The sequence below is a fragment of the Doryrhamphus excisus genome, linkage group LG2 (genome assembly GCF_037039965.1).
Source record: "Doryrhamphus excisus strain RoL-2023G ecotype Guam linkage group LG2, RoL_Dexc_Guam_v1.1, whole genome shotgun sequence".
In the NCBI taxonomy this organism is placed as follows: Eukaryota; Metazoa; Chordata; class Actinopteri; order Syngnathiformes; family Syngnathidae; genus Doryrhamphus; species Doryrhamphus excisus.
This window is the reverse complement of record NC_136358.1, coordinates 21,223,083-21,247,286: the sequence shown is the minus strand read 5'-3', so window position 1 is coordinate 21,247,286 and position 24,204 is coordinate 21,223,083. Positions and strand designations below refer to the sequence as shown.

General features: G+C 46.7%; 1 protein-coding gene across 1 annotated transcript; it reads left to right on the top strand.

The window, feature by feature from the left end:
• The first annotated feature begins 465 nt into the window (after nucleotides 1-465).
• On the top strand, nucleotides 466-23,731 carry LOC131132515 (heparan sulfate glucosamine 3-O-sulfotransferase 3B1-like). The gene is made up of 2 exons (XM_058078235.2): nucleotides 466-1,161; nucleotides 21,987-23,731. Exons 1-2 carry the CDS (start codon nucleotides 674-676, stop codon nucleotides 22,606-22,608), a joined length of 1,110 nt encoding a protein of 369 aa, XP_057934218.2. The 5' UTR covers nucleotides 466-673; the 3' UTR covers nucleotides 22,609-23,731.
• Nucleotides 23,732-24,204: the final 473 nt, after the last annotated feature.

Sequence of the window (24,204 nt, the reverse complement as noted above, 5' to 3'; positions counted from 1 at the left end):
TTGGCTGTGTCAAGGTGGTTAAAATGCTGATGTCATCATAAGGCATATAGTCTCACCAACTGCCAATTGTATTGATTAAAATGTATTTGTTGAATTGATCTTTTTTCCAGTTATTGGCTGCTGGTTAGACATTGTTTAACCTGGTAACCCTATTGGTTGCAAAAGCTAGCATAAACAGGAAATAGCAGAAATGGATAGCCATTTGGGACAGTTTAGTATTATATAGCATAAATTACGACATATCTTAAGTCATTATGTGTTTAAAAAACGTAACATCTTGTTAACTTTGAGACGTAGCCACTGGCTGTAAACTATCCACTTTATAATTTAACCGTTTCATTGTTGCTAGAACCCCTGAATAGGCGGTTTAGCAGTAGGTACATGTCCCCACCTTCCCGATAAATGATTGGCTCCTGCCGGTTTGTGCCTCCTTCTGATTGGGCCAGAAGGATGCCTGTCAACCACACCGACAGGCTGGACAAGTTTACTCCACACACGTGTAGCTATGCACCAGAGAGTGACAGGTTGCACTCACCTGTCAACAACACACACCTACAGCCACAGCCGTGATTTCCGGGTTCGAACATACTTTCTCGCTGCAGGTGTTTCCAAAGGCGGATGAAGTCATCGATGTCTTCATGGCGAGGAGACGACTCGGCGATGTGCGCCTAGCATGGCGGTGCCCACCGCAGCGACCACCCAGGGATGGCGCTCATCGGTGAACCGGACCCCCCAGTCCCGCGGCGTGTCCCGGCGGTCGGCGCTCATGCTGGGCTCCCTGCTCGCCGCTCTCCTCGTCCTGCTGCTACTGACGCACCGCCTGGCCGCTACGACCGGCCGGCCGGCGGCGGAGCTCGGCGCGGGCTCGGCGGTGTGGAGGAGGAGGCTGGAAGAGGCGACGGGCGACGCGGCCTCCGGGCGCTCCTCGCGGGCGCTCGCCGACGAGGCTGCCCCCCGGAGGGTGTCGCCGAGGTTCGCGGGTAGACTCGGCCCGCTCGGGGAGGGCACCAAGAAGCTGCCCCAGGCGCTCATCATCGGCGTGAAGAAGGGAGGCACCCGGGCTCTGCTGGAGTTTCTTCGGGTCCATCCTGACATCAGGGCCGTGGGGGCCGAACCGCACTTCTTTGACCGCAACTATGACAAGGGCCTGGAGTGGTACAGGTGAACAACACTATACATACTACTTACATAATACTTGCACACTCTTTACAACCTTTTCATTCAAATACTACTCATTCATCGCCTTGTTCATGTCATGTTTTACAACTTTATGCAGCTTTTGCAGAGATTTAATAAAAGGTCATGAGAAAGTAAATCATATGAAACTATATAGGAATATATGAAACTGCAACTTTGTGGAAGCATAAAACATAACTTTCTTTATGTTAATATATGTATAATAATGACATTGACATGTACTGTATATATTCATTTAAATCTACTCGTGGAACTTCTCGCAAGTCTGTAATATTTGACTTTACATCATGAAACTGAACTTTTAAACAAGCTGATAACTTTTTTTACAAGCAAACCAATTCAGATTTGTCAGCGGCGACCACTAAACGCAGTCTTTTACTTTGGAACTCATTGAAAGTCATTGGAATATGCTAAAGATATTACATCTAAATAAATAAAAATAATTTATGGGGTTATTGTCATTCAAGTATTTTTTCAGCTGAAATATAATTTCCTTTAATTTTTATGTTTTTAGGAATTTAATTGCATGAAAAATATTTCAATGCATGTGCAACAAATACATAAATAAGCTTTAGAACTTTTAATTGTTGGAAGATTCTCATGAAAGTTTTTTTAGTTTTCCATTTTTTTTAATTGCGCAAAAAATATTCCACCACAAGAACTTTTCCAATGTACCATCAATACACCTTTCTTGCAACAGTTTTCTTTTTTAAAAAGTTTTCTGACATAAAACTCTACAATAAGTTGGATTTACTTTACTTTTTAAAATTTTTCTATTTAAATAAACATTATTTTGAGCTTTCAGCGATGCGCCCTTCAGGGTTTTATGTCGCCTTTGCCGTACCAGTCGTCCATTAGCGAGATCGGCTGATGCCATGAAGCACAAATTAACCTTCTTAGATACCGATCACCAATCATTAACTGCTATTGGCTAGATCATTCCAATGGAAAATAGTAATTATTTAAAAAATGAACTTTTGTGTTTTCTTTCTTTGTTTTTTGTCTATATTTTTGTGAAATAATTTTGTTACTATTGACCCAAATTGAATGCATGTTTTGGAATAATACAAAAGCATGGAAAGTTAATTGTTCGATTATTTCTTTTTTAATTCAAGATAAGAAAATGATAAGAATACAAACAAATATCTTCATGAGTTAAAAGAGTTACTTTATTTAGCAACTTTAACTGAACTTTATCTCCACTCAAACAGTGTGGCTGTGGTCATTATGCTATTTTGTCATTATAAAGGCAAAACATCTGAATTCAGTACTTACAAAAGACATAATTATTATCATGACAACAAGATTGAGACTTGACAGTATGCGCCCCTTGAATGTGATATCCACTTCCCTGTGGGACAAAAACAAGCTCAGAACTAATGGCATTGTTAGTTTGTTTGAAAAACAAAAAGTCTAATTTGGAGTCGGATAACTCGCCAGTAGCAGCTAGGCAAAGCATGAAAACAAAGTGGAACGGCAATATGTTGATCAAACACGCGGGCGTTGATTGGTCGAGCCATCAAAACCGAAGCCGTTGACTTTGATTTTACAGACAAGCTTTGATTGTGGCGGCGATACGGACTCAATACGGGCATTGGCAACCCTACGTGACACGTACAGATGCCCATCGGTGTTTGTGAACAGCTTTGAAAGGCACATGCTGATCACGGTTGATCGTTTAAATGATCAAATGATGAACTATTGTTTGTTCTTCCAGCAACAAGTAATAATATTGTTGGGAAAAACGGTACATTTATTCTCTCTCCTCATGGTGGACTATGCTAAAATCCTACTTTGTGATTAATTTGCTCTGTCAAGGCGAGCGTCGTGGGTTCACGTTTCTGCGGGCCGGCTGGGGAATAATGGTGCCCCCCGCCCCCCCTTGGCTTGTGTGTAATGGGGCCGTGCTATTAAGAAGGATTAGGGCCGTAATGAAAGGTTACCTGGATGTCTCAGGAGGAATCATTCACCTTTTGGATGGAGCCAACAGCATTTAGGCGGCCGAGACCACCAAACTTTTACTCACTGACAGCCCCCCCGCCCCTTCTCCGACTCTTAGTCCTCCCCCCACAAGCAGTCTGGCTCGCTCCCATTTCTCTCTCTCACACACCTCCCTCTTTGTTCCTCCATGAGAGTGAACATTCTCTTTTTGCCATCACTCTTTCTCACCCTTCTGTTTACCTATTCATCCATTGTGGGATTCAAGGGGGGGTTATATCCATGAGGGTCCCATCTATCCTGAGACGCTGCCAAGATTCCCTGGAATTTTGGACCGTGCCTCCAAGGACACCCCCCCCACACACACCCCTCCTCTTTTATGCTGCCCATTTAGAAGAGGAGTAGCCTTGAATGGCAAAGAGGAATAAATAAGTGTTAAAACAACAAGAGCCACTCTGCAGGGGTTCATGTGCTGGAGTGCTATGCTTTGATTGCCCCCCCCCCCACCCCCCTCACCCCCTTGCCCCCACCCCTTCTAAGATGGGAAGTGGTGGGCTTGGGGTCACGAAGAGGCGCCTTTGTGCCCTGGAAGAGTTTGTGTTGAATGTGTAACTTCATCGACATAAGTATCAGATCTTCCCGAGACACCCCGATAACCCCCGCCCCCCCAACCCACCCCCACCCATTTTGACTTTTCAAGGCTGCAAGAGTTTGGATCTCAGCGAAGTCACCACTTGATCTTGGCGAGAAACATCAGCATCATCGTATGCGGCGTCATCTCTCATTATCTGCACGCAGGAGGCGTCCATCTTTGTAGGATCTTTGTTTATGGCCAAGGCCAGCCCCGCCCCTTCCCGATGGGAACCTGCAGACCATATTTTAACGCCTCCTAAGCTCCTAATGGGACGTGGCGGCTCCCTCTCCGCTGCTCTTGTGGGAGTTTCCACGCGGTGCCCCAAATGGTCGCTGGCGCAGGCAGAACGCGGCGATGCCGTGATTTGCTGTGATTCATCAGAAGGAATCCTTCGCCGTCCAGGACGGTGACCTTTAGCGTGACCACATAGAAAGTCAGCCATGTTCTTGAGAGGCTCGTTCAGGAAACCAACACCGCCTCTAATTGCCCGGCCAGCTTGTGTAACGTTTCACCACACACACACAAACACACACACACACACACACAACCTGTAAGACGCGTTGAGGAAGGAGCGTAGCGAACGCCACAGAGTCAGGACGCTGCCGTCTGGGGTTTGCGGTCAGCTTGGATTTCCCAACATGCAACTTTCACCCGTCTAGACTGGAGTTTGTTGGACAATATCTGGGTGGGCAGGGAGGGGGGGTGGGGGGGGGGGTTAGCCTTTCTTTAATGGGTTAATTAGCCTTCATAAAAACATGGCTGACCCGTTAAGCGTAAGGTCGGCGTGCAGCCCACGCAGCCACACACCGCCTCATGCGTTGACGTGTTGATGCTAAACTGTCGGCATGGCGGGAATATTTCATGCCTCCGTGACAAAATGTCCCCTTTTGTTGCATCCTTCCATGAAAAGCCGTTTTGGGGTTTCCCAGCCTTCGGAGGGGCGACGGTCCAAGTCCGAGTGGGTGTCGATTAATTGGCTGGCGGGCTCTGAAGTGCGTCCTTGTTTGCCGCCTTCACTTGCAATTAAGCGGAGAAAAGTTGGGAGGCACGGAAAACATGACGGAGGGAGCCGGAGAGGCGGGATGTTAGCGTTGGGAAAAGATCACTTGAGAAAAGTTCAGGAATGACGGCAGACGCTTTTTGGTGCTGCTCGGTTCGGCCATTAGCAAACCGCCGACAAATCAGACCACATGAATGAATTGACTTTGACGACATTCACTTGATGATGACAACTTTAACAAGAAATAAATATATAAAAATGTAATTAAATATTACTCAACTGCTTTTCCTCAATTGGCCAACAGTTTTTGCTGTTTTATCAAAAGTAGAGATGCTCAATATTGGCTTTTTTATGGATATCCTGTACACTAGGTTGATATCATCTTGTTCTTTTTTCATCCAAAAATGTAATCAATTCCTATTATTGCAGTTATTAGTAATAGTTCAAAATTAATTTGTATTTTAATTATTGTTTTATTAGTATTATTAATTCAAAAGAGAAACAAAATGATTGCTCTTTTAGCACTAAAAAACACACACATTCGTGGTCTCTTCATTCAATAAAAATAAAATTATTATTGTTAGTTTTTCTTATTAATTCTAAATGAAAACAAAATGATAATTTTTTTAGCACACACACATTAAGTCCAAAAAGTAAATAAATAATAATTATTATTAATAATACTTTGCAATTAAAACAAAATTATTTCTTTTTAGCACTAATTGAAAACACACAAATTAGCATTTTTCTTTTTGCTCCACAAATGTAAGAATTCTTATTATTGGTATTATTATGATTTAAACATGAAAACAGAATTATTAGAATTATTAGAATATTAGATATTATTATTAGAATATGAATATTAGAATGAATGTTGTATTTTAACATATCTTTTACACTGTTTACTTGTTTTTATTCAACTCCATTTTTCTGTAAAGTTTCTGAGTATTTTGAAAAGCGCTATACAAATAAAATGTATTATTATTATTATTATTATTACTATCACGGTATTTTTTGACTCTGATACCACTGTTTGAATATCCCAAATAAATATTATTGTAAACATTATACTAACATTAGCAACAAAAGAGTATTGAAAAAAATAACAGTCAACTTAAATGAAAAGATGTCCTCCAACTATTGAAGTAATAAATGGGAATCTAATTCAATAATATCCACTGATAATATAGGCTGGGTGCTATTAGCGGACACCCCCAACCGAAAATGTTTTGGAAAAAGCAGGCGGGAAGAACCCAGCAAGTCTGAATGAGTCGGGACGGGCAAGGTCTTCTTAGCTGGGTGGATTTGGCCCAAAGTCGGGAACCATTTCCAAAAGCGCTATGGAGTGTGTCACATCTGCTAACGGCAGGTTGGAGGAGGAGGGCGGGGCGGGCGAAGCGGAGCCCGGCGGAGGTCTCGGGGTCCGGGGCGAGGTCGCAGCGGGCACACAGCGGATGTAACGTGATCCCCACAGACCTCCTGAGCATGAGCTCTGAGCCGCCTTTGGATTGTGAAAGTGATTATCGAGGTCCGCGATTGTAAAACTGGGACACTCACCTCCCAGGGAAGGCATGCAACGCACCGACGGGTCCCCCGGCCCCCCTCCCTCCTTCACTCGCCAACTCCTTGACCTCCGCCACCCCCTCTGACATCCTTACATTCTCTTAGCAGCTGAACCTGCGAGGCCCCATGCAGGGGACCCGAGGCTCTCCAAAGTAGCGCCTGTCAGCAGCTGCCCTCCGGCATGTGGGGAATCTAACCCCCCCACCTGACCCCGATGGGCGGGTGAGGACAGGTCGCAGGTGCGGCGGCGCTCTCCACCTGGATCACCAGCACCTGACACACAAAAATAAGGGCTGTTGTTATGCTGCTCGCGAGCTAGCATGAGGCTAACAAATGCATACTGGATGGATGCATTTGGAGCGGGGGGGGGGTCAGGGGTCACCAATTGGCCGAACGTGCCACCCTCAGACCTTGGACAGATGGCTGGAAAAAACATTGGCGCTCGGGTTACATTGTTTCTAGGATTGCGTTGTTTATTCACTTTTGGGTTTGTGTGTACACAAGTGGACAACCTGTGCGACCCCCCGGCCCCCGCCGTCACATCTCGCCCGCTCCGCTTAGCAGCTGTTGCGCCTTTTATGAGGTATTAGCCCATACATTAACCAAGCTTTTATTTTGGGATTCATATTTCCAAAGGTTTGCGCGGGTGGGGAGGCTGACGTTTTATTGTCCTCCGGTGTGCAAAAAATACACGCTGGAATGGCCGCCATCGTCTTGGTGGGACCTTTTCAGGACGGGACGCTCTTTCCGGAGCTCAGGTTTGAGGCTGGAACCTGAACACACAGGCGATTTGGGCGGTATCACTCTCAAACCCTGCAAACCTGCCCGAATGATGCATAGGGGTGATTTAGGGAATGATTTAGGATTTGCCGCCAAGCCTCCGTTTTTGGGGTCCACTGCGGCGTTTGCGTGGTCGGAGCGCGTACAAGTCACACATGTGTGGATTGGCGGCGTAAACCAACACCTCAGCCTGATGGAGCGCTTCCTGTCCATCTTGCAGGCAGCTTCTTTCCACCAGTGTGTGGAAAGCCTGGGAACCGGCAAAAAGAAGGAAGTCCTTATGCGTCTTCCATGTTCCATTCCAACGAGAGTGTTTGCTTTAAAAAAATAATACATTTTTTTCCTGGCATGCGTCTCCATCACTTAGAAAAAACTGTTGAAGGAAGTTTTTCTAGGGCTGTTTCAGGGCCTTCCAAACACGCAATTGCTTCCCGGCCGCACGCTCGGAGGCACGGATGCTGGCACAGCGGCCATGTTTGCTATCTGCAGCCGCCTGTGTGGCGATAGAGGAAGGCTCGGCTTTTTTTGGCCGCCGCCAATCGCCCTGGCAGCGCGAACGCCGCTGTCATGGACGGAGAATACGACAGACGGCACCTCGGGCACGGCTGCTGACGAGCGCCCAACCTCTGCCTCGGAATAAGCCTCTATCTGCAGTGTGTGGAACGGGCATCCGTTGGCATGACGACGACAACAAGACGATTTCCAGCCTTGGTCGGAACCAGAGTTTCCCGACTTCTATCTGGTTCCCAATCCGTGAAAATGGCCGCTTTGTTGTGTTGATGTTGATTTTAATGGAAGCGCTTTGGTCACCAAGGGGCTCCACAGATAAAAGCTGATTGAATGATTGATTGATTGACAACACCTAGTTTGTTTTGATGACCATATGTGGTTCCTCTAGTCTAAATCCAGCTGTTGAAAAGGTCACCCGGCTTTCAAAGATCAGGTCTTCATCGGCCTTAAAGTCCACCAGGAGTCTTAGCCTTTTTGATTTTCTCCGTCACGTCTCTCATTTGGAGGAAAGATGGCTGACAGCTTCCGCCGCACATGCCAGGCGTCTTGATTAAGGAGAGGAATGTGCTGGAAAATGAGTTTGCCACCCCGGATGGCTTTATTGATAGATGGAGCGCAACAGCTCCGCCCGCCGTCTTTCAGCGCAAAGATGGCGGAGAGCGATGGCGGTGCGTGTAGCATCCAGGCAGTGATTGATGCGGCGACCACCGAGTGCGGGGAAGCCACTCGGTAATTCAATTAATCTTAACCTGCACGCTAGTAATTGTTACTGTAACCGGGTCTGACTGCGTTAGACAGGAAGGAAATTGCTCTGGAAGGAAGTGGTCCAGCTAACAGTAGCGCGGGACGCCGCATGCTCGCTACGCTGGAGAGGAAGACAAAGACCTTCTTTTTGTTGTTTTCCCTCTCGCTCCACGCCATTATCCCTTTCTGCTAAGATGAGGATTTGCATGTTAATGAGCCAGTGGTGGACCAGAACCGCAGAAGATGATAGATGAACCGTGGCGGAGAGATTATGGAGGCAAAGTGGAGGAGGAGTTTTTCCACACATGCTACCAATTGTAGGGAGAAAGCTGATTAGCGCTTCCAGCCAGTGGGAAGTTGCAGCCGGTTAGCCTAGTCTGGTTCTGAGATCCCGTAAGACCCAGGTGAGCTGGAGCCGATCCCAGCTGACTTTGGGCGAGAGGCGGGGTGCACCCTGGAATGGTCATGGAGCGCTTGTTTTCACACACGTGTTCACTCTCGCCAACAATCCATCCATTTTCTTCCGCTTATCCGGATCCGGGTGGTGGGGGCAACGGTCCGGACATTTTCAATCACTTTATGAAACAAACAACCGCGCCAATACAACCATTGTCGCATATCGGAAAACTATCGGAATGGAGACATTTCAAGCACATTATAGCCAACTCCATTTACGGCTTTCCTAGTACCCTTGGAACTATTATAGTATGGCAGAAAACGAGTAGTAGTACCAACGACCAAAGCCTCCAGATGATTGGCATCTTTGCGTTTGAATGAAGGCTCTCAAGCGACAGCTAACAACAAAATAAAATACATTTTTGGAAGGTAGGGAACAGTTTGTATCCATGTTGTTTCTTGTTATTCCACATTAGAACTTGATCCTTATTACCTTCCTACTTCCTGCTGGTGATCGGACTCAGGTGTTTTGCTTGCAGCTTTGGTTATTGTTGTTCCGTCCTTGTCGGCCCCAGCAGCCATTGAAGTCTTTGTGCTGGTCAGAAAGCCTTTGAGTGGCCCGGACTTATTGATCCTATTGATCCTATTGTTTCCGTGTGTCAAGGTGTTGACCTGGCAGGTCCGGAAGACTTTTTGCTTTTTATGGCTTTGGTGTTTGAACGCCCCACGTGGAAACGGACACCTCAGGCGCAGCAGATAAATCACCTTTACAGCCAAATCTATTTTTCCTGGGCCACGCCCCTTCTTCCTCCCCCCAATCAGCTGGCAACATTAGTTCTTGTCGCTGGCGTTGAGATGGATGGACCCTCTCCGCATCCAGCTGTGTTTTTAAGAGGGGGATCCGCCATCATTTGCATTTAGCTGCTCAGGATGGACCCCCATCAAGTCAATCCGACCTTCAGGCACATGGTGGCCGTATCGCCATCCATTTTTGTTTTTTATTGGCCGTATTTGGGTCATCGATAAAGAGGAGGAGCCAGGTCTTGAGAGTCGACATCCGTTAAGAAGGTGCTGGTGTGTTCTTTATCCACCACCAGATACGCCCCGACCCCCCCCTCAACAGACGCCCACATGAATTATTAAGGCAGCCAATTAGCAAGACTGCATTATTCACCAAGAAGCTGTGATTGCGTCCATTAACTGTGGCGCTCTTCCTTGTCTTCCCGTCCCGCGTGACAAGACCCATGTATGTAGCGTTGAACACGTTCCGTCCTCAGTGTCGGTTTTTGTAGGATTCGCTTTTTGCTGGACCTTTTTGAACAAAGAGGACCAGGACCATGCCTCAGCAACAGGTGGCGCTATACCCACTAACCGTTTTTTTGTCATAAAAGCATCACAACAACAAAAGCAAAGGCAGGAAACAGGAAGTCATACATCTGCCCTGATAAGCTAACACTGACACAGTTTTCCAAACGGCTTCAGTGACCTAAGACTCTTTCCCGTCATTCCACATCAGGGTCCTGTCGGCTTGTCACCGCCATTTATGAAACATATCTTGGAAGAATCCGTCTTTCCTGGCTGGAACCCCCTTCCATGGATGCCGGATGTTTGTTTGATAAAAGTAATTGATTATCATGAACTTATCTGTGGAACGCACACACAGACTTCCTGTCGTCATGGAAGCACCTCGGAGATGCTAGCAGAGTTTCCCATGTTGTACATTAGCCCGCTTCTTCATTGAACGCAGCTTATGTTGGATCGGGATGAAAATGTTGGACTGCCGTGCGTGATTGAGAACATCCTGGCCTTCATTAAGACTTCCATTAAGTCCGCTGAGATGCTAGCGTATTGGCTCCGCTCTTTTAGGGATTCACCTGCGGCGTTGATTTATGGACCTTCTGAGACCAGCCAGCGTAATTAGGCTCATGTTGTCAAGGGCCCCCGCCGCCCCCGCCGTCCCCGCCTGTGCTTGATGATTGCGCGGCGGGTGAAGCGTTGCGTGAACGACGCGGAGGCTCCCAGCGCAGCCCCGCCACTGACACGCCATTTGTTACCGTCATACTATTTTCCACTCAGCGGCCCAGCACAAGTAAATGTTATTTTGCACTTTTCTTTGCTCAATTTTGCCAAGTACCTTCTAAACGCCGTCGGCCCGGATCCAGCAGTGGGGATCCCCCCCCCCCACCTCTTCTGCCCACAAAGCTTTCAGCGTCTGTGCCAGCCTGCCAGCGCTTCCTGGTGCGCTCTTGCATGCACAGCAGTCGTCCAAATGCACCTTTGGGAAGGGGTCCTCAAGATGTGCAGGATCAGCCTTCCCTCCTTTATCGCAGTTAATTGCTAACAGACCCCACAGTGATAAGTGAATTCCGACAAAGGAGGATTCCTTGTTTACAAATAGAATATAGAAAACTTGTTGACAACCTTCTAAGTTGGCTATTGAACGTTATTAGAGCCCTCTGGACATACCTTTACACCCCTAAGACATAAGAAGAGGAAAATAAGACATCATAAGACATATACTGTGTACTATATACACTATACTGTATACTATATACACTGTACTGTATATAGTATACAGTATACTGTAGGCTCAGACATGTTAGAATTGAAAGAGTCCCTTGTAAAGTGGAATTGGCCTTCATGTATTTTCTCACAGGCAACTGTCTGTTAATGGTTTGCAGCATTTCTTGAAATGCTGGCTTTTCAACTGAATTAAAGAAATGTAAAAATTGAAATGAAAAAAAAAATATGTGGCAAGCTAGGACTAAGCTAGCTAAGCTAGGACAACCTAAGATGCACCACCTGAACTCAATAGAAGGAGAACACGAATAGCAACAGGTGCGAGTGAAAACGGAAAAAGCAAAATCAGGCAGACACAACACAGGACAAACAGGAAGCACTACCAAAATAAGAGCATAGAACAGGAAACATGGAAATATATGGAGGCCGCTAAAATTATTGAGCTCATTTTCATTAGCAAGCTGCTGTGGTGTGGTAAGGTGTCACTATGCCAGTAAAGTAGTTCTTGGGCGTAACAATGTTAATAACAATAATAATAATAATGCTAAGCAATGTAGATATAGCTTGGTTACATCATGTAAACGGGGTATTGTCGGTGCTTTTTGTAGTTTTTTTCAGAAGGCTTTATAGACGGAATACGTGCATTCTCAGTTGCTGCTTTGTATCTGTTTTTGTATCTTTATAACGCTCAGAAAGAGAAAGGCATGTGTGTTCATGTTTTGCATAAGGATTGTGAATTTAAAAACATGCATGTTTGTGTGCACATGGGCATACGCATATTTGTCTTCACGCTAATGGGAATGCTAATGTGACATTGCTACACATTAGCCTCCGCCGGGAAAATGGACGATGCTAATGTTCATCTGGTTGTGTGTCTTGTCTTCAGTGATTGTGCTCCGCCGTTGTTACTATCTCCATATTCAATTTTGTAATGGTGATTCCCACCCCTACCGCCCCTCCCGCCCCTCCCGGCCCTCCCGGCCCTCGGCATCCGTCATCCGAGCCCTGCGGAATCCTCCCTGGATGCTAATGCGCTTCGAGGACAGTGGCGTCAGAGTGAAGTATTGAAAAACAAGCCTCTGATTGATTGCGTGAATCATCACGTGAACACCTCATTTACCGTCACCAAGGCGGGGAGTCGGGGTTCTAATCTGGTGACGTGGGGGAATATTTATTATTATCTTAATGTGCGAAAACATAATGTTCTTCGCTCTGTTAAGCGTTGTGTATCTGCCATATTGATGAATTGTTTGAATTGCTTCAATTAAAGCTTTATTCGTCATGACTGACATGGGATACTTCGGTCATTTACTGATTTAGCTCCAAGAGTGGAACCAAACCGGTAAGGTTCCCGGGGACTACACTGCATTCTTTGTCCTCCGCCCCCCTCAAATGCCATTTTATTTGGAACGCCATCCGTCTCCGCGCGGCGAGGCCCCGACAGGCTACGGCATTAGCACGTTGTCAGCGGCTCCTCAAACGCCACCGTCCTCTGTTACACTTCATATTCAGCCCCGGGGATGGGGTTACCTCCCTGCAGTCTGGGGAGGAAGAGGAGGCCCCCTTCTGGCTCACAGCGGGGGCTTGATTGGGGGGTCCCGGCCGAGCCGCCGGCGACCGTCGGCTCCGGTTTGGCCCGGGCAATTTATCACTAATTCTTTGCAACAAAGAAAGTGAAAGTCGGGGTTGTTCCACCTCAGCGGACGCCGGGCTCTTCCTGATTGGCTCTCCAGTTCATCACGCCATCCAATCAGGAAGAAAAGCACCAAATATTAGAAAGTACTTCCAGGCTAGGCGAAGAAAAAAAGCGCGAGTTGTGTTAAGTGGGAAGCGTCCGTACGTGCTAATCTGCTCTCAAGCTGGCTGTGGCGCTCTCGCCGAGGCCTGGCACGGGAACGCAGGAAGCGGTGCCAGACGCTTTGTGTTCCCGAGCCTGGGAGAAATGTTCCTGGGGGGAGAAAATGGCGGAACAGACGGAAAAGAAGAGCCCACAAGAGACAGTGGTAATCGCTTCTCTGGACGGTGGCGTCCGTGTGATGCTCCACTCTCATCCTCGTCTATCTCGCGCCTGCTTCTCTTTCGTCGCTTGGAGCCGAAACCGGAGATGCGGGCTTTCGGCGGTGTCACACATGTGCGGCTTTAGCCATCTCGTAAAACGCCTTTCCATGCTCGCCAAGTGTAGACCTCCGTTTTAAAACTTTACTGGCGGATATTTGGACTTTTGTTACACTTTGGATCTCCGCTTTCATTTGCAGATGATCTTTCACTGCTTCTCGCCTGAGCCTGAGCCTGAGCCTGAGCCAATGCCCTCGCCATCGCCATCGCCATCGCCATCGCCTTTGCCCTGAGCCCATGCCAATGAGCATCACTTGGTCTCATTTTTGATGGCCATAGGTTGGGGAAAGCTACAGAACATATTCCAAAAAATAGATTTAATCAATTTTTAATTGGGCTGTCAAAGTTGTCAAACAGAAGTTCCCTTTAACAGCGGCAAATTTTTTGATGAGCGATTAACGTGCACTCTTCCTGTTTGACCCTCGGCCCCCACCGTAGTTTGGTTGAAGGATGGTAACTCTGGAAAAATATTGATGGGAAATGGAGAAAGAAAAGAGTATTTAGATTGCTAAAGTTAGCTTCAAAGTCCTGGCAGATGGCTCTTGTAGCAAGACCAAAATGATTTGGATCTATTGTCGCTGTGTTGGACTTATCACAGACTTATCACAGGTATTGTTGTTATTGTCATATACAGTGCTACCTTAGCTTTTCTCTTTATTTTTATGGTAAAGTAAATACTTATACATACGTGTGCATAAGACATTCTTCCAAACAATACTGACATATTTATTCATTGGAAGCAGCGTAAAGAAAAGCCGTTGCGGCAGTTTTAGCATCAAGCTAAGCGATGTAAATAGCAATGAAAAGTTCCACGGTGGAGCAGATGTTCAACCATAATACACAAACACAAGATGTATCATTTTTATGAGTTAGCCATGCGTACGCTCAGTCAGCAGACGTTAGCACGCAGCGTCTTAGCTAAATAAACATGACGGTCAAATCAATGGTCAAGTCGCCAATGGCTTCGTTTAGCACGACAAAGCTGAGCTGCCACGTCTTCATCTGGGAAACCTTGGAGAAACCTTGGAGAACCCTGGACACCCCCAGACCAAGACAGTGTCTGCAGACAAGACTTTGCTGCCGGATGCTTCTTTCCTAATCTGCAGTCCGTCTTCCAGTGTGGAGCAGATGCCAGCTCAAAGCTGGAATTCATCAGGATGAAAAGAAGTGTTTGTTGCGTCCTCCATGAGGGAACTTGGAACGCCTCCGTGGCGTCTGAACTCAAATATGACTTTGATGGATGTAATGAAGATGTTTTGTTGCTAGTCTCGTTCATCGCTTAGACCAGAGATCCAGAAGAGACTCATTTTGAGGTCACGTTTGCTGAAAACCACATGACACTTGGTTCCTAAGGGGGTTTTGGGTAATCCACTTGGTTTAACCAGCCCCCTTCTTCTAAATGTCCAGGGCAACTCTGGACCCCAATGTAACTTGTCTGCGTTCCGCCCTGGACTCGAACAAAGGTCCGCAGAATGATATCCCAGAGTGCTAGCCATCACACAAGGTCAACTCAACACCCAGCAGGACTCTTCAGGTTTTACCAACCAATTCATTCACTGGCTGGCATCCTTTCACTCACCAAGAGCTGACCCCTATGGACCAAAACTCATCTCCCAATATATTTAGGCTGAATATCAATATACGATATATATATCCCTAGCCAGGTTAGCGCCGTTAGCTCTTCTATCTCATGTTTCCCATGACAACAGATGGTAAACATGGTTGATACCATCTAGCAACGGTATCTAGCAACCTGTATACCGTCTTTTCCGCTGTTCACTCCCGCTATGCAGCCTCTGCTCTGTCACATCTGGGCGGGGATCGCCAGTCGTTCGGCGTAGCGTAGGGGTGCTCAAAGCTAGCTGAAGTTTACCCAGGCACAGCTGGCTGGCATCCGTGAAGATGATCCTTCTGGTCCCCAAATCCTACGGAGCCACCCTGGTTCCAGTTAATTGGGAGTGGATGAGGAAAAGGAACCTTATTGTTGTTTAACTGCTAGAAATAAAATTGCAGCAAAGGATTACTGGTGAAAGTGATACGGCCTGCAAGAAAATGGGATGGGATTGTCTTTCTTTTTTTTTTTTTTTTCTTTTCAGCAGAGAATGACTTCCCAGCTCGTGTCCACAGTTCCCAGATCTAACGCCGGGCTTCACTTATCACACTTGAGCCTCCATGTTTCCAATTGACAAGCTTTTGTGTCTTTTTGTCCGTCAGCGCCGACATGTGCTCACCAACAGGCTGAAGTCATGATGACTGGGTCACCATGGCAACCGCCCCAAAGACAAAAGCTGCTGCCTAATTATCCCGACCAAAGCCTTCCAGTCATTCTGAAGCCGTGTATTCAAATCGGGCTTATGTGTGGCGTTTAAATACTCTTTCAAACACTTTGAGATTAATGCTATAGAACAGAAAATGATCCGGGAATAGGGCCGGGGGGGGGGGGGGGCGGGGGCCGGTCCTAATGAAGCCGCGTTCGGCGTGGAAGCCAACATTGGGGCGAGCACAATAGCGTCCAAATAAGCTGGGCTATTAAAGTCAAGTTTGGGTATCTTATCTCCTGCGAGCTGCTGAGCCCCGAGAAGCTGACTTGGCAAAGCGAGCGACGGCAGGGAAGTGTTGCTGAAGCTAATCCCGCTGAAGTGTCATCGCCGCGTGCTCCCGCTCTGTGTAACTCCCGGCAAAGTGGGTCAGGGAAGTATGAAAAAGTCATGCGGCTCAGAGAGTCTCCGTAGTGGACCGGTGCGGTCCACGTGGCGATGAAGGGCTCCGGTTTGTCGTAGCTTAATAGTGTGGCGGAAAACAACACGAACGTCTGGGGTGCTTGAGGCTAGAATGCTAATTCCTCCAGTAGCAAACATGCAATTAGCGGACTTAACTGTGCTGAACAGTGAAAATAAGACCAAGTGTAGGCTGGAAACATAAAGTCCACCTGGGTATGGCAATTCCGAATTTGCCAAAACATTGTTGAGCGGTTCTGGCCCAGACTTAGCGGCAAATGGCGCAAAAACGCCCATAAAAATAAACATTTTTATGGCTGCCGGTACGGTAATATCTTTGCCCTATGAACTCTAGCACGATTTTTTCCAAAACTCTAATACTTAATAAATCATATTTTTATTGAATTTTTATTACTTTTAAAAACATCCAAATTTAAGCGTATTTTAGTTGGGGGGGGGTGCCTAAATTCAAGCACAAAAATGGCTAACTGAAGTATAGAAATATGATAAAACAACAACAAGGAATTGTCCAAATGCTAACATGGGTTACGTTATACTATGTCTTTGCTATCACCTTTTTTATGCCTACAAGCATAAAAGTGGATATAGGGGTGTTAGTTCATATCTAGAGGGCTCTAATATTGTTTAAAAGACAGTGGTAAACAGGTTTTGTATGCTATAACTACAAAAGCTAGCGCTGCAATAATTATTTTAATAATTGATTAATTAGTCTATTATTTTTTGATGAATTCATAATTTTTTAATCAGATAAAAAAAAACATTTTTTAATTTCCGTCTCCAGAAATAGGAGATTTTAAGTAAAGTAGTATCAGTTGCCGCTTGAATATTTTGGTTAGGGTTAACCCTAACCCTTGAATATTAATAAATATAATAATAATAAGTAAATAATAAATGTACGTAAATAAATAATGAATGTACGCAAAAATACAAACAAATGTATGCTGTACAAAACGCAGTTACAGGATTTGGTTATGTTTATGAGTTTATGTTTCCTGCTGCCGAGATGCTCAGATGTACCAAGCTAGCATCGCTAGCGCGCTAGCATCAAGCGAGTCACCAGAGAGCCTAACGTTACATTTCCTCACTTTAAAACGCGACAAACCAAGAATAAAGTCGTGATTTACCTTGCTGTCGGACTTTAGCTAAGCGCTATCACCCGATGACATCACTTCCTGAATGAGGCGCTATGAACTACAGTATAAATGTCCTTTATGCTAATTTACTGTTTGAACATGGAATATAGAACATACTTACAAACAATATATAACATATTTAAGCAGAGTCGGGACCTTTTAAGTTCTAATCTTCTCGTGGTTAGCATGTTAGCTTCTGGCGTGCTCAGCAATGATTTGCAACATGGCTCCCGTAGCCTCTTCTCCGACACTAAAACAATAAAAATGCTATACCATATAAACGTTCAAATCCATCTGGCTGTCGTTCCTCAGCCACACCTCCGCCTCGCTCGCCATCGCCGATACGCCGTCTGGACCCGCTCTGATAGTCGGCATCTGAAAGGAGGCCTCTCAGCCGAGCGGGTGAATAATTCACTGAGCACGTAAAGATAAAGCTACCCCCCCCCCCTTTATGCAATAAACTGGGGACCGGCACAGCAGCAGCACAGAAGGGAAAAATGTATCCCGTTAAAAACACTACTGATAAATTTATAAGGACACACGGCAAAGCTAACTCGATAAAAATTTTACTGGAGCGCATAGTGGCGCTTGTACAGTACAGGGCGGCACGGGAAGAAAAATGAGGATAAACTGGAAGGGGGGGGGGGCTAAGTGACACTCCAGCAGGCAGATTTATTTTTTCAGGATTTTTTCAGTGTTATTTCAACAGAGAGCCTGATACAATATTTCTCTCATAGTTCATTTATTATCCATATCAGACACTCACAAATAGCGCTGATTGTTGTTTTTTCTGACCGCATAATGGACGGGGGCTCTAATATGGAGCCCCCGGCTGAGTTGGGAACTCTCCAAGTGGAGCCCCCACATATAATAAATCATTCCCACATTTGCTTTTTGAGCTTTTTTTTAACTGCCAGCCTGCCGTTGATTGAAATCGTGAAGCGTTGAACTTTTTAGCATTGGTAATTTATCTATTCAATTTGGTTTTTTTGTCTTTTCACGTGAACTTTGTAACTAGGACTCCTTTTCATGAAGCTTCCGTAGCCTTGCCATCATCAGGATGGCACAAAACATCTTTAATGTTGTACAAATCGCACGTGGACACAACATGGGAGTAGTAGTGGTCAGTACGTACCTCGGTACTTCACTTTTTCTTATTCAGCTGTTCCAAAACGTAAACAAAACCTGAAAAAAATAACAACAAAAATACTTTTTATTGAGAATAATTATAGTTATATTATAATAGAATCTTTGAGGTAGAAATGTATGAATATTTCCAAAGTAGGAGGCTTGTAATTCTACCTTGTGGGTTTATTGTTGACATCGTACTCGGCTAGTTGACATAATGATGACTTGTCATGTGGTCACGGTTCATTGTGGGTTGGTCTCTGCAAAAGTGGACCAAATACCCATTGCGCAATACTCAGTGGGTGTCTGCATCATTGGAGGATTGGTTTTAGAGGCCCATATAAAAGCCAAAAAAAGGCCAGCATTGTTAGTCCGGTGAACGGCATCATGCCGCGTCTATCACGTCAACAATGTCTCCGGCCGGTTTCAGTGTTGCATTTGTCAGCCATGTTTTGTGCGTATGGAGTCCACCCGGTACGCTGATGGTACTCAAAATGTTGTGAAGTGCAGTCCTGGTCCCTGGAATGCAACGTAATCTGGACTAATTGTTATGCAAGGCACGTAAAGCTTGTACAGTTGGCTTGACGGGTGGAGTGGCGCTCAGCAGCCGTTCCTCTAAATCCCCATCCCTCTCCTCCGTGCCCCGACCCCTGCTAGCATCCGCTGACCTGGAAAATATCTGCCGGGTCGGCAAGAGTGAGCGGCATTGGTCTTTGTTTGGCCTCCAAACAACAGAAATATTGAGCCAATTACAAGATGATTATCTGGCGCTGGTGGCGGGGGGGGGGGGCCCTGGGTCCTTCCACTGTGAGTGTATTTATGCTTGCCCGGCTGCCCCACAAAGACCAGGAGGGAAAATGAATGAAAGGCCAGCGAGGGCGGAGTGCAGCGTCCACCCCGCAGAGTCTTTACCGCCACTTGTCCATTGACAAGACGCCGGCTCTGAAGCGAGGCAAAGCGAAGCAAAGCAAAGCGAAGCAAAGCGTTTCCTGGAAGGAAAACACCAGGAGGCGACTAGCTTGCTGATGCCGCATTGTGCCTCCAGCCGGCTGACGACAAACAAGACCTCACGCCGCGTGTCGGCGTTGATTGTGGGGCCTTTCTATGACAGGCAGACGTGAGTCACGTTCATTCACTAGCAGACCAAAGCGGAGATGCAGCAGACTGCTTCTTCTCCTCCGCTTGCCTCCACAAAGGCCGCATTGACCCACTGAAAACGTGAGGAGATGCCTTCAACCAAGCCGTCCTGGCGTCCGTCCTCCAGCTTTTCCACCTATTTCCACGTCATGACGTCCGCCCGCACGATGAAGTTCTGCCAGGTTCACAAGACGTTCCTTCGCTCCCTTCCAAATTCCTCCAAAGTCGTCGTGTTCTTGCTGTCCAAAGATGTGAAGTTGATTTAAAGGGCGTGTCGGCGTCACGGGCATGGCTTTTTCTGCTTTACGTACGTCATAGCGGTCGGATGAAGACATCAAACTCAAATACGGAGGTGCTGTAAATCTCCAAACACTTTGTTAGTTCAACTATGCTGCCAATAAAAGCTCCAAATATCTCCAGGAGGTGCAGAGCCCATCTTAAAATGCCCATTTTAATCACCTTCTGGCTTATAAATGAATTCCACTAATGCAGATGCATACCTCTAGGGTGGGGGTGGGGGGGTGGGGTGGAAAAAAATCAGAAAAAATCAATCTTGTTGGAGACCATTTTAATATTAGTCATGAATAATACAGTTGTCCCTCGTTTATTGTGCTAAATCGTACTTTTCATTGTACTAAATCCACAAAGTAGGATTCAATATTTTGTAATTAGAGGCTAGAAAACCTGTTTATGACTTTATAAATACGACTTTTAACACGATTAGAGATGTGAAATAACACATGCTAACATTTTTGCGCCCATTTTCAAGTTTAACTGAAGAAGCATCCTATGCTAACATATGCTAACCAAGGTTCCATCATAAATGCTTGACTTGTGACTGTTGAAGAATGTCGTCTTCTTGAAATAACCATAAAAGTTGCATCACCCCAACACGGACTTACACTTGGTTGCCTCGCACGGCATCGACCCCGAAACCTTCCCCCACCTCGCCCCCCCCCAAGAGTGATCTCCTTCCTCCTGCTGCATTGACCGCAGAACACGCTCCACGGCCGCCATCAAATATGGATGCCTCCTTTAGCGCGGCCTCATCTCTTTTTCATAAACACAGTCGTGTTCTTGTTCTTGTGTCGTGATGTTGCTATGAGGACACGTCCTCAGAATGTCGGAATTAGCGTCGGGACGGCGATTGGCGTCCGGGTGGAGCGTTGATCAATACCGTTCAGACTGATGACACAAGTTTGATGCCGGAACTCGCAACGGGAATGAGTCGGCAAGACCACCACGACCCATGTAGGTCTGACCGTGGACTCTTTGGGCACCGAAGCGGCGCTGATGTGAGAGGCGAGGCTCTCCATGCCGTCTTTCCTCGCAGATGCTGACTCCAGGGACCCGTGTGGTCATCCGGGTTTGCACTTGATCCGCCATTCGTGTTCCGACATCGGCCCCAAGGTGCTGACTGGCAGGTGTTTCCCATCATACCTTGCTGGTGATGAACTCCACAACCCCAGACCATGATACCGATGGACGCTTTTGTGCCGAGGACATTGACTATGAGTTAGCTGGAGGATTTGAACAGTTCCTAGCACGGTTGGGATCGGTAAATCCGCTCCGGTGTTCCCCCCATGTGGGACAGTTCTCTGTCCGTACCGTCCAACTACGACCGTTAGCAACCCCGATCGAGACTCCTTTCATGTTTTTGATTCTGTAGCAGGCAGCAAGCTAACGGCGTGCATGGACCAGGTCTGGTCCAGGCCACTTTGTCAGCTTCGGTCGTCGCTGGAAGCGGCGCCCGGCGAGGCGGATGAATAATTGAGCGGCGCGTTCTGTACTTTAGTGAATTTTAAAGGCGTATTCTGCTGAGGTTCTAAATGGCGGGGGGGCCTTCAATCGTTCAATCATTCATGCCTTGCTTTTACCTGCTTAGCTTCGGAGCGGGCAGGAAGTGCAGGAGAAAGGAAAGGAGGAGGAGCGGGAAAGAGCGGGAAGGAAGGAGCGCAGACGAGCGCGTTGCCAAGTCAACGTCTTAGCCCGGCTTTGTCGGCGTAAATATTTGAGTCTGGATTTACGAGGGCTTTCATCAGGAGGATTTGGTTTCAGGAAAGTGGGCACGTCAGGAATCAACAGTTGGACAAGTGGAACTATTTAGCTCCCTGATTTTTAACCCCCCCCCCCCCCCCCCCCCCCGCACCCCCGACCGCCTTATTTCAAATAAAGCTGCGATGATCACGTCAGGGGAACATATGGAAGCAGGTCATCAATTATGCTGAGAGGCGCTTTGGACCGGCCTATCAATATTTCATAAGCTCCGTATGATATTCAGGGGTGTCCTCTTTCAAAAGCCCCCACGGGGCCGCCTCAGCCCGCGGACCCCTGGAGGTGTTCGCCACAGGAATGTCCACCAATGCACCAATCGATATTAAATAAACAGACGTGACAGGTTGAAGCCGAAACCGGCTCCAACCAGCGCTCACGTGACTCCTGTTCTCCCGCAGGGACCTGATGCCCAAGACCCTGGAGGGCCAGATCACCATGGAGAAGACCCCCAGCTACTTCGTGACCAAAGAGGCCCCGGCCCGGATCCGGGCCATGTCCCGGGACACCAAGCTGATCGTGGTGGTGAGGGACCCGGTGACCAGGGCCATCTCGGACTACACGCAGACGCTGTCCAAGAAGCCCGACATCCCTTCTTTCCAGAGCCTGACCTTCAAGAACAGGACCACGGGGCTCATCGACACGTCGTGGAGCGCCATCCAGATCGGGATCTACGCCAAGCACCTGGACAACTGGCTGCAGTACTTCCCCGTGGAGCAGATCCTCTTTGTGAGCGGCGAGCGGCTCATCAGCGACCCGGCCGGAGAGCTGGGCCGCGTGCAGGACTTTCTGGGCCTGAAGCGCATCATCACCGACAAACACTTCTACTTCAACCAGACCAAGGGCTTCCCCTGCCTCAAGAAGGCCGAGGGCAGCAGCAAGCCCCACTGCCTGGGCAAGACCAAAGGCCGCGCTCACCCCGACATCCACCCTGAGGTGGTCCGCAGGCTGCGAGACTTCTACCGCCCCTTTAACATGAAGTTCTACCAGATGACCGGACGCTTCTTCGTCTGGGAGGACTGACGGTGCCTCGCTGGGGAACATCAGGGATAACACGAGGGACATGGTGTCCGGACTCCAAAATATTAGCCATCTTTGAAGAAGTGGGAAATCGGGATAAAGCCAGCATTTCTAATGACGTGCTTTTACTTTGAAAGGATGGTTTGATGGTTACAAGCAGTGGAACCTTGGTTTTCCTCATGGACCTTTTCCGTAAGGTCAGACGAAAAGGAAAGCTGTGAAAAAGATGGCTGCTTACATTACGGTACCTTAACCCCGGGACTCACACTGGAGCCGTCATGGTCCTGATTCAGTCCGTCTTACCGCTCACACTGACTCCGGAATAAAATGGTGTAAAAAAAATTAGCAAATTTTTTTTTTTCAATTTCAAATTTTTTTTTTGCTTGATTGGATAAAATTACACAAATGTAGCATTTTTTAATGCTTATTTAATTTGGTTTAAAAAAATGCAAAAAAAATTCCATAAAATTGTGTAAAAAAAAATTAGCACTTTTTTTTTCAATTTCAAATATTTTTTTTTGCTTGATTGGATAAAATGACACAAATGTTCTCTCCATTCCGTTTGACCGTACAATAACTGAGACAATGCACCAAGAGCAAGGCATATTTTGCCCAATGATTGTCGTAGAAACCCAAGGTTCCACAGCATCCGAATCCAACATTTGAACAAAAACCATATCCATGGATTTCCAGATCATGGATTAATCACATGTTAGAGCGTTGCCTTTAAATCACAAAATCCTGACTTCTTTTGTTCTTGGTTTTTTCCTTGGAGACCAAGTAGTCCCGTCTTCCGTTGCCCAAGTATGCAGTAGTCCCACTTTGGGTCGGGGGTGTCGTCCCGGGATGATCAGACGCTACGGAAGGTCGTTTGTTGTTTGTGGTGTTTGTTTGGCGGTGATACAGATTGACATTAGGAGTGATTGATTGCCATATCTATAAAGTATAAATATACGTATATATCTATTTTAAAGCCTACATAGCTGCTTTGGAATCATAACAGTTTTCTATTGAAAAGAAAAGAAGTATAGGAAGTATTTTTGCAAATGTATTTATTCCACACATATTTTCAATACGCTTCAGCTTTCACTTCCACCTAACAAAGTTAACGCTGACCCCAGCTCCTCCGGCTGTGGGGGTGGGGGGGGGGGGGGGCTGCGGGGGTGTCCCGAGGCGGGACTCGAGTTTCCCTTAACGTGCCTCTTCCAGAACCGAACCCACTTGATGTCACTTTGCCTTGGGGGGGGGGCAAAGGAAGCAAACAATGGACGACTTGTGTTGCTCATTTGTGGGGACTTGTACCAGCAGATGTTCATCAAAAGAAATGCAATCATTGTGGGGGGGGTAGTTTGAATAAAAGATGTGAGGACGATGGTGGTCTCAGTTCAATGTACAGTACACTGGGGGGGGGGCTTCATACACCGCTTCTCCTTGTACAATGTTTGGTTTTGTTAAAACGGCAACAGTTGTCATCTGTCATGGCCGAGGGTGGAAGCAAACTCGGGTCTTCTAGTTGTGAGGCCTGCGTGCTAACCACTCGTCAATGTCAATACAAGAAAGTGTTATTAGAATAAAATAAAAATATTATGGTAATAAAGT